Source organism: Physeter macrocephalus, chromosome 13, assembly GCF_002837175.3.
Source record: "Physeter macrocephalus isolate SW-GA chromosome 13, ASM283717v5, whole genome shotgun sequence".
NCBI lineage: Eukaryota > Metazoa > Chordata > Mammalia > Artiodactyla > Physeteridae > Physeter > Physeter macrocephalus.
In genome coordinates, this window is record NC_041226.1 from 9,481,075 (window position 1) to 9,496,272 (window position 15,198).

At 33.3% G+C, this 15,198-nt stretch overlaps 1 protein-coding gene across 6 annotated transcripts in view; it reads right to left on the bottom strand.

The window, feature by feature from the left end:
- The window catches only part of N4BP2L2 (NEDD4 binding protein 2 like 2), a 75,777-nt gene that overhangs the window by 55,643 nt on the left and 4,936 nt on the right, over positions 1-15,198 (bottom strand). For 5 of the 6 annotated variants that reach the window (XR_008618945.1, XR_008618944.1, XM_007105451.4 and 2 more), the window contains exons 3-7: positions 11,198-11,322; positions 7,405-7,493; positions 6,944-7,020; positions 4,167-4,310; positions 1,619-1,720 (exon numbers count right to left, since the gene is read on the bottom strand). Coding sequence is in view for 4 of the 6 variants with exons in the window: in XM_007105451.4 (XP_007105513.2) it covers positions 1,619-1,720; positions 4,167-4,310; positions 6,944-7,020; positions 7,405-7,493; positions 11,198-11,322 (537 nt within the window). In the remaining 2 variants the exon portion in view is untranslated. The remainder of the gene's footprint in view (positions 1-1,618; positions 1,721-4,166; positions 4,311-6,943; positions 7,021-7,404; positions 7,494-11,197; positions 11,323-15,198) is intronic. The other variant, XM_028497496.2, reaches the window with a different exon arrangement.

A 15,198-nucleotide genomic window follows, 5' to 3' on the forward strand; every position in this document is an offset into this window, starting at 1 on the left:
TTTAGTTACAAAAATCATAATTATAAACTTTTCAAGGTTTGCTCTGAAATTTACAAACCATGCAAAATTGAAAATTTTTTAGACTTGAGACCTTGGCAATTTGAATCAACTGAATTATTTAAATGCTGCTTAGCAAAGTGAAAAAAAAAGGAATAAAAAAGACACACAAAGGCTTCCCTGGTGGCGCAGTGGTTGAGAGTCCGCCTGCCGATGCAGGGGACAGGGGTTCGTGCCCCGGTCTCGGAAGATCCCACATGCCGCAGAGTGGCTGTGAGCCATGGCCGCTGAGCCTGCGCGTCCGGAGCCTGTGCTCCGCAACGGGAGAGGCCACAACAGTGAGAGGCCCGCGTACCGCAAAAAAAAAAAAAAAAGACACACGAGACAATCACCAATTACTCCTCTTTCAGAATCTATTTCAACGAACTTAATACTACTTCTTGCCATCCTAAGGACATTTTAAGGAGAAAATCTGGCATACATACAGGGAAACCAATTGTCTTAATAATACCTTAATTCAAAAAATAAAATAAAAATTGGTATGCCAATCTTATTTAATTGTAAAGAAAGACAACCATTACCAAAGAAGATACCCATTAATCCCTCTCCTTTCACAAAAATTACAGCAAACAATTGCAATGAGAAAAAATTATTTATAGATTGTAATCTACAAAATTTAACTCTATAAACAGCTAACTGGATCTGCTGTTCTGCTGCCACCAAATGTTTATTCTGAATGCTCATTGTAAAAAAACTAAGTAATACTTTGTTATGATTCCTGACCAAGAGGCACTACTCTATTTATATGGGTTGCAGACAAACACACACAAAAACACTCCAGCCCTAATAACTGAATTCTCAGTTACTGCATTCATGTTACAATACTACATAAAACTTCAACAAAGGCTAGTAAACCTATCTGGTCAAGGTATTGGGTTGGCTAAAAAGTTCGTTCGGGTTTTCTGTAAGATATCCCAGGAAAACTCGAACGAACTTTTTGGCCAACCCAATACTAATATAATACACGAACAAACGCATTTCTTCAGAGAACACCACCAATTTTCTTTATAAATACTTAGAAAACCAGGCTCAGAAAATCAGACATTTCTATAATAACAAAAACTCGATTATGGTCAAAATAAATATTTTATATCCTTTGAAATCATGAACTCTTTCAAAACTTACCAATATATAAAACTGGAAAATTTCGTAACCTATATTAATTAGGCAAGAGATAAGCAAACTTCAAATAGTTAAATCCACCCTATCATATCACCAACAAAATACAACCCAATCTTTTGTAAACAATCTTACTTTAAAACAGACATTAAAATATTAAAAAGCTAACATTTTTTTCCAGAAAGGTGAATACTGAAAGATTATCAATTTAAAAAGCAGTATCAAAAGTTATTAATTACCACACAAATATTTTTATTAGCAGTATTATGACATATAGAAAACTATAAATTTACTTATCAAAAAGGAGAAGTGATTTTTCACTTCTCCTATGAAAAAACAAGGCTATGAAAAAACAAGCTATGAAAGCCTATGAAAAGACAAGTTAATCTTTCTGAACCAAACTAGAAGCTATCAATATATTCTGTTTAACTAAAATGTTCACCTTAGTTGAATATGATGAGTAATGCCCATTTTATTCTTTGTGATGGAGACCAACTCAGAATGGCAGGTAGCAGCTGGGGGAACTATTCCATTAAGAATATACCTAAATTTAAAAAAAGAATATATCTGAATAGGAGAAAAAATTTTGATTAAAAATCCTTACTTGGTAAATTTCATATTTTTACAGATTTTTAACATCAAGCAATGACTTATAATAGTGATTCTGGTATCTTTTATTGCATATTCATTCCTCTATTCTGTTACTGTTCAAAAACTACAAATAAAATTAGCCACAACGCTTGGGGGAACTTTTAATTTACTTTGTCTTAAAAAAAAAAAAATAGGGACTTCCCTGGTGATCCACTGGTTAAGACTACATGCTTCCAAGGCAGGGGGCACGGGTTCAATCCCTGATCAGGGAACTGAGATCCCACATGCCACACAATGTGGCAAAAAAAGAAAAAAAAAAGTCTTCCAGAATGTTAATTTCTCTGCCTCAATAAGCATTTATAATTTTTTAAAATAATCAGCAACAATTAATGATCTCTGCATGATTATTTACTATTCAGAAGTACTAGGGGATAAGCTGAATCTGTAATAAAATCTGTAAATTTATTTTAGACTTACTATCATGAACTTGTTTCCTCGTAATCTGTATCTTCCAAAGGCAATTCTCTACATCCTCGAAATAAACTGGCTACTGTTCAAATACAATAGATTTACAGTACTATTATTTCTGAATAAAGTTTTATAAGGACAAAGGGAAAGGGACACACAGTATATACCTACCAGTTGTTTCACCTGTCCCCAAATTAAATCCTTTACTATTTCAAAATGTCAATTTACATAATAAAATGCTGGGAAAAGTAAGCCCAAATACTAAGAAGTACTACTCTGAAACAAAAAAATATATGAAAATAGTGAATAATGGAAATGTGTGTATGTATTGATATAAATAAATATATATACATTGACACACAAACATGAGTTAGCATATTCCTACTACATCAAATTTAGTTAGGATGAACAAATATATACAAACATACATATGTGTTACACAAAATAAAGCATGGTAATACCCATTTAAATGTAAACAGCACTGTTAGTACAAATAAATAGAAATCATATTCTTATCTCACTAAAGGTAATGCAATAAAGACCTTGCTGAGTACTAATATTTAGCTTTGAGTCTTGCAACTTAATATCACTCAATAATTTAATATTAGTTAAAAAGTAATATAAAGACGTGAGAGAACATTTACAGCTGAAAAAACACCAAAAGGTTTTAAAACAACATTGGAAGAAAGATTATGGGATTCACCACTTTGCTCTACACCTGTAACTAACACATCATTGTTAATCAACTATACTCTGACATAAAATAAAAATTAAAGAAAAAAAAAGAAAGATTATGGGATTTGGAATGGGCTGGTTTAGGAGAAAGAAAACTTAAAGGACATAAACTATTATCATGTAAAACATAAAAAAATTTTAAAAGTAGTTGTAATTAGCTCCATTTTTTCCTAAAAATGGATAAATCAAAGCAAAGTTAGGATGAATCGCAAGATCTCTGAAATGAATCCCATCTCAATTTTAAAATTTTAAGTGATAGAACACAATCTAACAAAAACTATCCAGTGAGATACACAGTTGTCTCTACAGAAAAACTAAAACCTGGAGAAGTAAAATATCCTATGGGACAAATCTTCCTACAACTAATGCTAAGGAACTGTCTAAGATATTTTTTATATTAGAATTACACTGTGTTAATTTAAATAGAGAAAAGTGATATACTATCAAAATAGCCTGAAGAGCTTTTGCAAACTATATAGTGATTGCCCTGTTTATGCATTCCAGAATCAGGGGTATGGGGAGATAGGAAATGGCTTAAGAAGAAGGGTGATGAAAACGTGTATTACGGAGAGAACACCCCAGGTGACTGATACACTTACTGTGTGGTATTTGATAGAGAATTTTGTTTTAAATAAGGGATATGCTAGTTATAGCTTAGAAATACTTTTTCACACAGATGAATTTGCAGAAACATAATTTTACCTGTATAATGAATAGAGGAATCAACTAAGGTGCCTATAACAAGTTAGTATTTCTTATATATTTAATATAGTCAAGGAAAAATACTAAAGTTTTATGAAAAGCTGAATTTCGGTATGAACTATAAAACGGTCTGACATTATCTACAAAAGATCAAATTAGTTTAAAATTCAATTATAGAAAAACATTCTGGTTCCTACCCACTCTACTCAGGTATCTTCATAATAAACAAAGGTATTACAACAAAAGATTATAAAAACATTTAAAATACAATTTTATATAATTTTTATTTACACTTTAGAATTTTAACAACTTGCTGGGAACATCTTTTGTGAGGCAACTTAGTCTTTTTTTAAATTTGAAACTACTTAAACTTCAAGACAGGCTCTCTAATTTTTTTTTCAAGGGCGCGCAACAAATGAGTTAGCTGAAAATAACCAACTTAATGATTATTTGTAACACAGACTTCATTATGCGAGCCTAGAGAGCCTCCCCACCTCTGTCTCCCCTGTGAAGGAGGCCTTTGTGTGCTTTTGTGTGGTGGTTCCACTGAATTCATTACAATAGAGATGGACATTTGATATTCATAACGATCCAACATCTGAGCAATCTTCTTTCGAGAAACACCATGTTTATTCCTCCTACCAAAAAAGAAAAGGATTTTAATTCTTTTTTCTTTTAGAATGTATAGGCTTAGAGATTAAACTGTTTTAGAGTCATAGAGTACAGATTTTAAATTACATTTTGCAAATAAATACCAGAATATACACCTCACATTAAAAAAAAAAGGCTCTCTCAGGTTTAAACAATATCTTAAAAAGGCTTAAAGATACCATAAATCAAAGCAAAATGTTAACTGATTACACCTTCACACAGAACTAACTACTGATTCACTGAACCACTGAGTTAATCTTCCCCTCTTTTTAAACAACAAAGTAAAAAATTATGAGATACTGTTTTGAAAATTATAGAAGAATTGAGTGGGCTTCCAGGACTGACAAAAATCAATATAAAATATATATCACTTTTAAAAGTTATTTTAGCACACTTGCATTATTAAAAAAAATTTATCATTTATACCAAATTATATTATTAGAGATACAATCTGTACATATCTCACAAACGTAATGCTGAGTGAAAGAAACTAGATATAATGAATATATACTGTATAATTCTATTTATATAAAGTCTGAGAAAAAATTAAACCATGATGCTAAAGCAAAGGATATTTAAAAAAAAAAAAAAGCTTTAAGGAAAAGCAAGTAAGTAATTACCAGGGAATTACGGAAATGTTACTGGGAAAAGGAACTCAAAAAACTTCTAAAGTGTTGGTAATGCTCTCATGACATGGGTAATGGTTAAATGAATATCTGCTTTATAAGAAATTTGTTAAGCTACATATTTATATTTTATGTACTTTTCTGTGAGTTTAATTTTGATAACAAAAAGTGGTTTAAAAATTATTCTTGACCCTCAAAGAAATTTTTACAATGTATTTTACACTTGTAGTTTTCCATAACTTGACTTGTACATGGCAAAACACACAGAACGTATTTTATATTTAATGTTATAGTTCTAGATTTACTAAAACTAACTCATTTTTCCAGAAAAAAGACATAAAAGAAATGTTTAGTTTTCAAAACTACTGATGTTTAGGTTAAAGATGAGAAGAGAAAGCAAGAGAGAGAAAAAATAGAAGATCGAAAAATAAAAGAGAGAAAAAGAGAGATCTGAGGTCAAGGTTGAAATTGGCCAAGCTATAGAAATCCACAAGAAGTCAAAATTGATGATTCAATCAATTCTTTACAAAAAAAATCTGTCAAACTATACTAGATATCAGTTAAACTTACTTTATTTTGTAAAGTTAATTTATATTAAGAATTGTAATACATTTCAACAGTCTCAAATGTAAATAAAGCCTAACTGTATAACAATTTCATTAATTCATTTATTCAGCATAACCCAAATATCTTTAGTTTTTAAACTCTCTCTTCTACCTGAGGTGCAATATACACAGAGGTAGGCAAACAATACCAGATATTAATAATATTTATCAGTTTAACTCTTCATAAATTTGATTTGGCATGCAAGTCAGAAAGGGAAAGAAAGGTAACCAAAGGAATAAAAATTCAAAGGTACAAAAGGAATAAAATGCAAGGGGGAAGAATTAAATTAGTTGAACACCATACACAGAATAACAGTTTTAAGCTAGAAGAGGGCAAACTGAGGTGGGAGGAAAAAATGGTTTTAAAAAGAGAGGTGATGGTCATACAACTCTGTGAATATACTGAAAACCACTGAATTGTACACTTTTAATGGGTAAATTGTAAGGTATGTGAATTACATCTTAAAGTTGTTACCAAAAGGGAGTTGTGTCCGAGTGAAAATGAAGAAAGAAAAACGAGTCATAGTCAGGAAAACCAGGGGAAAAGGATGAAGGTAAAGACAAATGGAAGAGCAGGGTTGAATGTAATACAAGTCCACAATCTCTCACCACAAATCCTGAAATCTAAAATCCTCTGAAAATTCAGTTTTCTGTCGACTCATGTAGCAGCAAAGTCTAACCACGCCTGTATTCATTTGGCAGCATGATCTACTCAGAATTAACATTAAACAATGTAGAATCTTTCCTTTCTACTTAGACTGACCATTTGTAATCTGCTGCAGAAATGTTAAGATGTCTGATTATACCATGCTGCCCCAAACTCTGCTAAGAGTGTTACAATTAGGTATATGCACTATATACTTCCTTTCTAAAATTAAAAAAAAAAAAAATCTGAATTCCAAAACACATTGATTCCCAGAATCTTGGGTATGGGATAACGGATCTGTAGCAGTAAAGATGGGAAAATGGGGGAGATAAAAGCACCAGGTGAAAGGGTGATGGGATCTAAAATGGGAAGGAGGTGAAGTTGGAAAGGCAATGCAGAGAAGTAGCCTAGCTAAAAAGCAGAGGGAAAAGTCCTAACTTTTCTCTCAGAGTTTTCTGGATCTCCATTAGCATTCAACAAATTGGGAAACAATGCAGAAATTCACATAAGAAAAAATGACAAACACACTTAACAAGGAACATTTAATGAAATTTAAAAGTGCAAAGATCCTCAAACACCTTGCATTTAAGTCACTGTTCCTCTTAACAGAAAGTGAGTAGTAGTAGTCCCTATTCACAGGTACCAAAGATATAACAAGCAAAAGCTAGTAAAGAAACTGACCATGTAAAGGAGAAAAAAAAGAAAAAAAAGATAAGGGATTACAAATTTTTTGAGTGCCTTACTTTTCTAATTCTTCAGGATCAAATTTCCACCAAGTTTCAGGTTCATGAAACTCTATTCTGTATCCTTTTCCTATGGCCTACACAAAAGAAAGGAAGAAAACAAAAACCCAGGGAATACGTCTTAAAGTAAAAAGATGACAGACAGATATAAATTTCACTTAGACAATACTTCTAAATTTGCTCAACCAAGAAAAGTTTTACTTTTAAAATAATACAGTTTATAAAAATTTTAAGACCACTTAATGGACAAATTCCAATTACTATCCTCAAGTCCAGGCAAAACTAACAAGATAAACATACTGCTTAATAAGCACCATTCCCAATTTTTAAAAAACTAAGAAAATGAACACACCTCTTCAGAGAACAAGGACAAGCGTTTTCATAATAAAGATCAATGTAACCAAAATTTCAGAATATGAAAAAATTGATAATATAAAAACTCTCTCAAACCTCATATTTACCATTTCCACATATGGTTTCATTTCCCAAGCTTGTGTATTAGTGTTGTCTATTATAACTGGAGATCTCCCCTGATTGATAGCTTGTTTTGCTGAAATAAAAAATAAATTTAAAAAACAAAAGCAAAAAACAGAACTATTAGATAAAAATACACAAAATAAAATTGAAACATTCATTAAGAAATTTCCTACATCCCTGTACTTAAAACCAAAACCGTGTAATCTTTTGAGTTAGAGCCATGAAAATAAAAGGACTCTGCTATATTAAATGGAATTAAGAGACATAAACACATGCAATGTATATTCTCCAGACCAGATGCTGGTTTTGACAAACTAGCGGTAAAGGACATTTTGGGGTAAATATTTTGTTGAACTTAACAGCTAATAAAGACTTCAGTCTAGAGCTTTCATTTACAGAAAAAGTAGGAACAAGTTACATTTGAATATGGTCTGAGTATGAAAAGAGGAAAACATTTATTGACATGGGAAGATGGAGACTGTTAAAAGAAAATGGCATTTTATAAGATAACATGTAAGTCTGATATTATTTTGGTCAAAATATAAAGATGTGAGAAGAGTTACTAAGACACCAAAAGTTGTCTTCTATAGGTGGTGGGAATATATGCATTTTATGCTTATCTTTATTTTCCAATGTTCTATAATTACAAATAATGCTTTTGAAGTAAGACAGACTTAAGTTTAAAAAAAAAGTGCTATGGATTTATCATTACTTATATACCAAGTAGCTAAATACCATAGTTCAACTGACTGGATATTTCTTAGGACTATGACTCTGAAATTCGGAGTTGAGCTAGAATGGAACTGTTCCAACCTATATCTCCCTCTCCCTATGCCATCTCTTCCCACATAAGATGAGAATTACTGCCACAGTAAGCCACTCATAATGACAGGAATGTGTGTACCTCTTAAGTGTAAACAGGCAAGATAATTAAGAACCCACTATAAAATTTAAAAGGCTAAGGCAAAATGCAATGATATGTAAATATTGCTGGGATTTAGAATTCAAACCACTAAGTTCTACACAATGAAAACACTTATATAGATGTCGAAGGGCAGACAGAATTCTAAAGGTTAAGTAGTAATGACTATGGTGGAATATCTATTTCGGAGAAGATGTCTCTAAATACTAAATTTAGAATCTAAGTCATAAATAGGATACCAAGATGCTATCAACTCCCACTGCTCCATCCCCAAACAATGATCAAAACTTTCAGTTTTTAAAAAAAGGATTAATTTTCCTAATCTCTGACAGGCTTACACCTCCAAGGAGTTATGTTCTACAAAAGGAGCTTATTAACCAAATAAATCTCTGATTTGCAGGAATGGGGAGATTATTCTCTTTCCATGAATAATCATCACCCAATACCACATTCCAGTACACTCCAGGAGAATAAAACGCCTAAGTAAACAATGTTTGACTACTCAAATAGAGAGTCATTTTCTTAAACAAATTAACCACCATACTCTAAGAAAGAAGATAATGACACCTTGGAGATATTTTTAACTTATAAGCGGTTAAAGATCAATTTAGATTCTTCTAATAAACATGAGGCAGATACATATTCCCAAAATAATGCCCGGCACTTAAAAGTATTCAATAAATGTTTGTAGAAAAGAGAAATTCTGCCCTAAATTAAATGTAATGCTCATAATTTTCAAAATGTCTAATGACTGCTAGTTATCATTGCTTTGAAAAAGGTTAAAAATTACCTTGAAAAAGCCCCTATTTATTATACTAATAAAACCAGTAGTTTATCCAATATGTTCAGCAAGTAGAATTCACATGGCACGAACATTTTAATGAAATATTCTAAACTAGTATTGCAAAAAGAAAAAAATGTTTCACAGAAACAAACTTCCCAGTTCACCAAAGGTATACTGGCTCATTCCACTTAATGACCTACTTCTACTCCCCTTAACTCTGGGCCAATAACTCCAAGCATTTTTTGGAACTGTAACATCATCATTATTTGATTTGGGCAGTAAAGCTGCAACATTTTAAAAAATCAAAAAGAATTAATATTTTAAAATATTATACTATTCTCTTTAAATTTATGCTACTCTCTAATATATTTGGAGAAATCCTAGAACCAATACTAGGAAATAATCTTATAATCAAACTTATCTGACATTTAAACTTTTTACTCAAAAACATCCTCAATGAAATTCCTTACTCTGAAAATTGACAATTAAAACAGAAAAGCATTTATCCTGTTTTTCCTGTATATACTGTACTTTAGGGTAACCTTAGTTGCTAGTTCTAGGCAAGAGGAAGTTCTTCATTACAGAAGAATTCTAGCTACTAAACACAGAAGGAATGAAAGTCCTAGAAAATCACCATTTTGCAACCTTTAATGAAATAACTGATTAAGGAAACAATTCATTGTTGAATAAAACAGGGATTAGGCTGTCCCTTTGAAGCTACTGATCTTACCATCACTAAAAATGGGACAACCATTTAATTACCAAAAAAAAAAAAAAAAAAAAAAGGTTGTACCTAATAAATCCTACAAGTTAAATGATTACCACACGGAAGCAAACCGACAACTATAGGCTATGGGACACTCTACAGAACCACCAACCAAGTTTCTGCAATAAGTTAATGGTACGAGGGCAAAAAGAGGGAAAACTGCTATAGATTAACTTAATTAAAAGAATCATAAAGCCAAATGTACTACAGACCTTGTTTAGATCCTGATTAAAACAACTGTAAAGAAATATTTAAGACAATAGGGGAAATCTGATTACAGACTATATTACATGATGTCAAGAAATTGGGTTTTGTTTTGTTTTTTAGGTGTGATAATGGCACTACAATTAAGAAGATTTACTTGAAATGTATGAAGTATGATGTCTAGAATTTGCTTTAAAAATTATTTCAGCAAATTAAAAAAGGAGGGGGGAGTGAAAGCAAAAGGGCTGAAGCAAATATAGCAATATCTTGATAAGTGATAATTCTGAGTGATGGGTGTGTGGGCTTCAATATAATCTCTCTACTCTAGGTTTAAATAATGTTTCATCATCAATGCATTTTAAATTTCTTTTAAAAAAGAAATTAGATTATAATATAAGCATGTACTTACATAGTTCTAGATCAACAGTTTTCAATCCTGACTGCAACATTAGAATATATGGATAACTTTCAAAAAAATACCGATGTTTAGATCCATTCCAAATCAACTAAACCAGAATCTCTGAGGCTAAGACTCAGGCATAAGTTTTTTTAAAAGGTCCCCAAGTGATTCAAATGTGCAGCCAAGGTTAAGAAAGAACTACTACTACTATTCCAAAATGAAAAGAAAGTGACCCATGTACCTCTAAAAAATATATTAAGTAAATTTTTTGTAGAGTGACATCAATGAAAAAAACTTTAAATATTCATGGGCATTAATATTAAGCCTTAGAAAACATTAGCATTACTCAAGGAAATAACTTTTGGGAATATGTAACAAAAGTATCAAGAGTTTTCTGAATTTTTTCATGAGGTATACAATAAAGTCTATCAAAATATCCTATACCACTATTGTACCAGCTTATGTACACTATTTACCGTTTAAAAAATATTCTAACCACATTCTCTGATTTTCACAACCTCAATCAAGTAGGGCAAGTATAATTATCACTGCTTCTAATAGATGAAAAACTGGGTCTCAAAGCTCTTCAATGGCTTGTCAAAGTCATCTAGCTGGTAAAAGTAAAAAGTTGAGAATAAAAATTCAGGTATTCTGACTCCTAGTCAAATATTCTATCCCGGGAGACTTGGCCCAAAACAAACCTCTGTTCTGGTTCCAGTCATGGGCATCACCAAGTTGATTAACATTATACCTGTACCCATCTTGATGGTGAAAATAGTCATCAGTGCTGAACACAATGCCATCACGACTCTGACCAAGCAGAATTCTGTTAATAAAAGAAATCATAAAGGTGCCATTTACAATATAAAATCTGTAACTGTCAGAAATAAGCCACAAAGGAAAAGTTATTAAATGAATTTCTGGTGCATACTTATAAGTATATTGCAGATAGACTAGCACAGGAGCTGAACCTTAAAAAAGCTTTCAGATTTCAAACATCACTTCACACTTAAATCTACATAGTAACAGCCGGTAATAAAAACTTTTTAAAGTGGCTTTTGTATTGCAACTTTTAAAAACACTCTTCAATCCCAAAATGATGTCAACTATTACCCATGATTTAACTTTAGTGGATTTGTATTTGGTGTCTAAAATTGCCTAAATTTATTGCAACAGGTAACCTAAAAGACAAGTAAGCCTAAGCAAGCAATTTACCTGAGGAAAACTATATTTGACTGAAGACAGCTTTGATAAACTCATTCCTATGAAGCACAAACATCTATGACCTGAAAGTGGAACTGGAGGTTTAATGCTGTGAAACAACCTATGATTCTCCAGAGTAAAATCAAATTTAAAATTTTTAAGAGATTAAATTACTAAATGAAATTAATTACTAAACGCTAAAGAATAGACTCTCAGAACAAGTCAGTGGTAATCAAGCTTTGTTCTCACAATATGATACGATCTTTAATTTCTAAGCACAGAGAGAATGACAAGTGTTCAGAGTGTCAGAGAGTTCCCATAAGCAGTGACTCATGAAAGAGATTGGAGGTGTGCTGAGAAAAGGGAAAAGACAGTAAGAATAATTTGGATCCAACAATAACAAAAATATTTTGTTATTTATCTCCCCTCCCTCAACCATTAGGCAATTGGATATCATTCTGTTGGGGCTGGCCAAAAAGTTCGTTGGGGTTTTTCCATAAGATGTTGTAAGACGTTATGCAAAAACCCGAACGAACTTTTTGGCCAGCCCAATATAATTTCTTTTTGAGAGGGGGAAGGGAGTAGAAGGTGGTAGAAGGGATGATACTGTCCTGGGATGATTCAAGAATACTTCCTAATAAAAAGTAATAGGAAGGATTTCAACTATTAAGAAAACAAACATCTCTCCTTTCCTCAGGTTATAATAAAATTGTATATATTTTACAATAAAAATAAAATCACACATAAAAAAGTTTAAAAATTTAATATACATTTTCACTCAGAATTATAGTTCAAATTACTTCAAACAAACCAAATTAAAGTAAATGGTTTAAATTATTTGTTTGCTTGTTTGGGAGGCTGGAGTTGGATTTCTTTTTTAAGCAGCCATAATTTTCCCAAAATATACCATCTAACACATTTGGCATCTTATTTGCTTGTTAGAGATAACCCAGAATATAAAAATGCCATAATATTAGTATTCCAAACCAAAGCTCAATCACCTAAAAAGATCTTGATCATCATCAACCATATGACACCTAGTTACACTCAACAATACCAGAAACCTGATACCATCTTTCCTAAATACCTTATGTTTCTTTTCTTTTTTCTCCTGTTCTATTACTTTATTAGGTGATCTGTCAGATGTTAACAATAACATACTACAAGAGCACAGGAGCTTTTGTATCCAACAAATGTTTAACCTCTTCCAAATAAAAAAAAAAGTGGGGAGGGAAGGGAGAGTAAATCAATTTTCATCATTAAACCAAGTCAACATCAAACATGAGAAAATCTCAATGAAGAATATCTTAAATATATAAATCATAATTAAAGCAAGTAATTTTAGCTTGGAGAGATTTTTTCCTCCCAGACTGCTCACACATCTTTTCAAAATGCCCTGCATTATCTCCAAAATACTTGTATCAATCTAGATATATCTGATGTCATACCAACCATCTGAACCAAAAATAAATTATTTAAAAATATTAGTATTTTCGGGGCTTCCCTGGTGGCGCAGCAGTTGCGCGTCCGCCTGCCGATACAGGGGAACCGGGTTCGCGCCCCGGTCTGGGAGGATCCCACATGCCGCGGAGCGGCTGGGCCCGTGAGCCATGGCCGCTGAGCCTGCGCGTCCGGAGCCTGTGCTCCGCAACGGGAGAGGCCGCAGCAGGGGGAGGCCCGCATACCACAAAAAAAAATAATAATAATAATAAATAAAAATATTAGTATTTTCAAAATTCTTAAAGTCAGATTCTATCAGAACCCTCACAAGTTAAGACAGGTACTAAAATTGATTCTCAGAACATCAAAATTTACAACTTTGAAAAATCAAGTATCTAATAAAAAATTCAGATGTGGTCCCACTTGCCACTTGATTTTTTCATAATCGCTATCTTTTTTGAGGACCTAGTATGTGCCAAGCATCTTATATATATACATCTATGACCGCATCGAATACTCACAACAACCTTGCCAATATGGTATTAAACAAATCCAGAAAAGAAAATAATTTCAGAAATCAGGCCACCAGAATTACATAAATAGTGGTGGGAGAGCCAAAACCAATGGCTTACAAGATCCCTGCCTCCTGGAATTCACACCCTTATATAATCCCCTCTCCAGTGTGGGTTTGAGTCAAAAACTAGCTTCCAACTAACAGGATATGGAATTTCATTTCCAAGATTAGATTATGGGGGGGCAGGAAGTGGCTCACTTTCTCTCTTCACATTGTGAATGGGGAGAGGTCCAAGTAGCAAAGAACTGAAGGGACTCTCCAGCCTACAGACAGCAAGGAACTGAGGCCTTCAATCCAACAGCTCACAAGGAACTGAGTCTTGTCAACAAGACTTGTGAGAGATACTCCATGCAGATCCTCCCCAAGACAAGCTTTCAGTCCAAAACACAGCCCTAGCCAACATCCTGATCATAGCATTGTTAGAGACCTTGAACCAGAGGCACCCAGATTCCTGTCCTTCAGAAAGTATGAGACAATAAATGTTTGTTGCTTTAACAACTCAGCTTTAGGGTAATTTGTTACACAGCCATAGAAAACTAATGCACTCTGTGCTTATAACTTTCACTTAAGTAAGAACAAGTGAATCGTATTCTTTAAACCTCATTTTGAGAACCCTATTCCCCCAAATGGTCTACTACAGAGTTAACTGTCATATTTTATTTTTTTAATTTCTAAGAACCACATATATTTTTGTAATATATCATGTACATTTAAAAATAGAAGTGATTGGCTTCCCTGGTGGTGCAGTGGTTAAGAATCTGCCTGCCAATGCAGGAGACACGGGTTCAAGCCCTGGTCCGGGAATATCCCACATGCCACAGAGCAGCTAAGCCCATGCACCAGAACTACTGAGCCTGTGCTCTAGAGCCCGCGAGCCAGAACTACTGAGCCCGCGTGCCACAACTACTGAAACCCACGTGCCTAGAGCCCATGCTCTGCAACCAGAGAAGCCACGACAATGAGAAGCCCGCACACCGCAACGAAGAGTAGCCCCCACTCGACGCCAACTAGAGAAAAGCCCACGTGCAGCAACGAAGCCCCAAAGCAGACAAAAATAAATAAATTTTAAAAAAATTGAAGTGATTTTCCCAAATAATTCTGAGTAAAACTGACACTTCATGAACCCTTTACCTCCTGATGTACTGAGTGGCCTTGCATACCCCCGTGGTCCAGCTATCAATAAATAAAAAAAATAATGCTGTCTTGTGTGGCTTATGCTACATGCAAAGAGTGGTAAAGGCAAATCCTACATGAGTTCAGAAGGAGGATTACTGAGGGGTGAGATAAGAAACCAAAACCTCAAAAGTGGAGGCATTTAAGAGAACCTCTGAATAAGTAGAATCCTGAGAACAATGAACGGACAAGTATTATGTCTCCTGCAATGGACGGCAGGGTACCAGTCCAAGCGCAGAAGGATATGAAGATAGGTAAGGACTAAATTAAGGAAGAAAGGGACTTAAATACTATCCCCAAAGAATCTGAAAT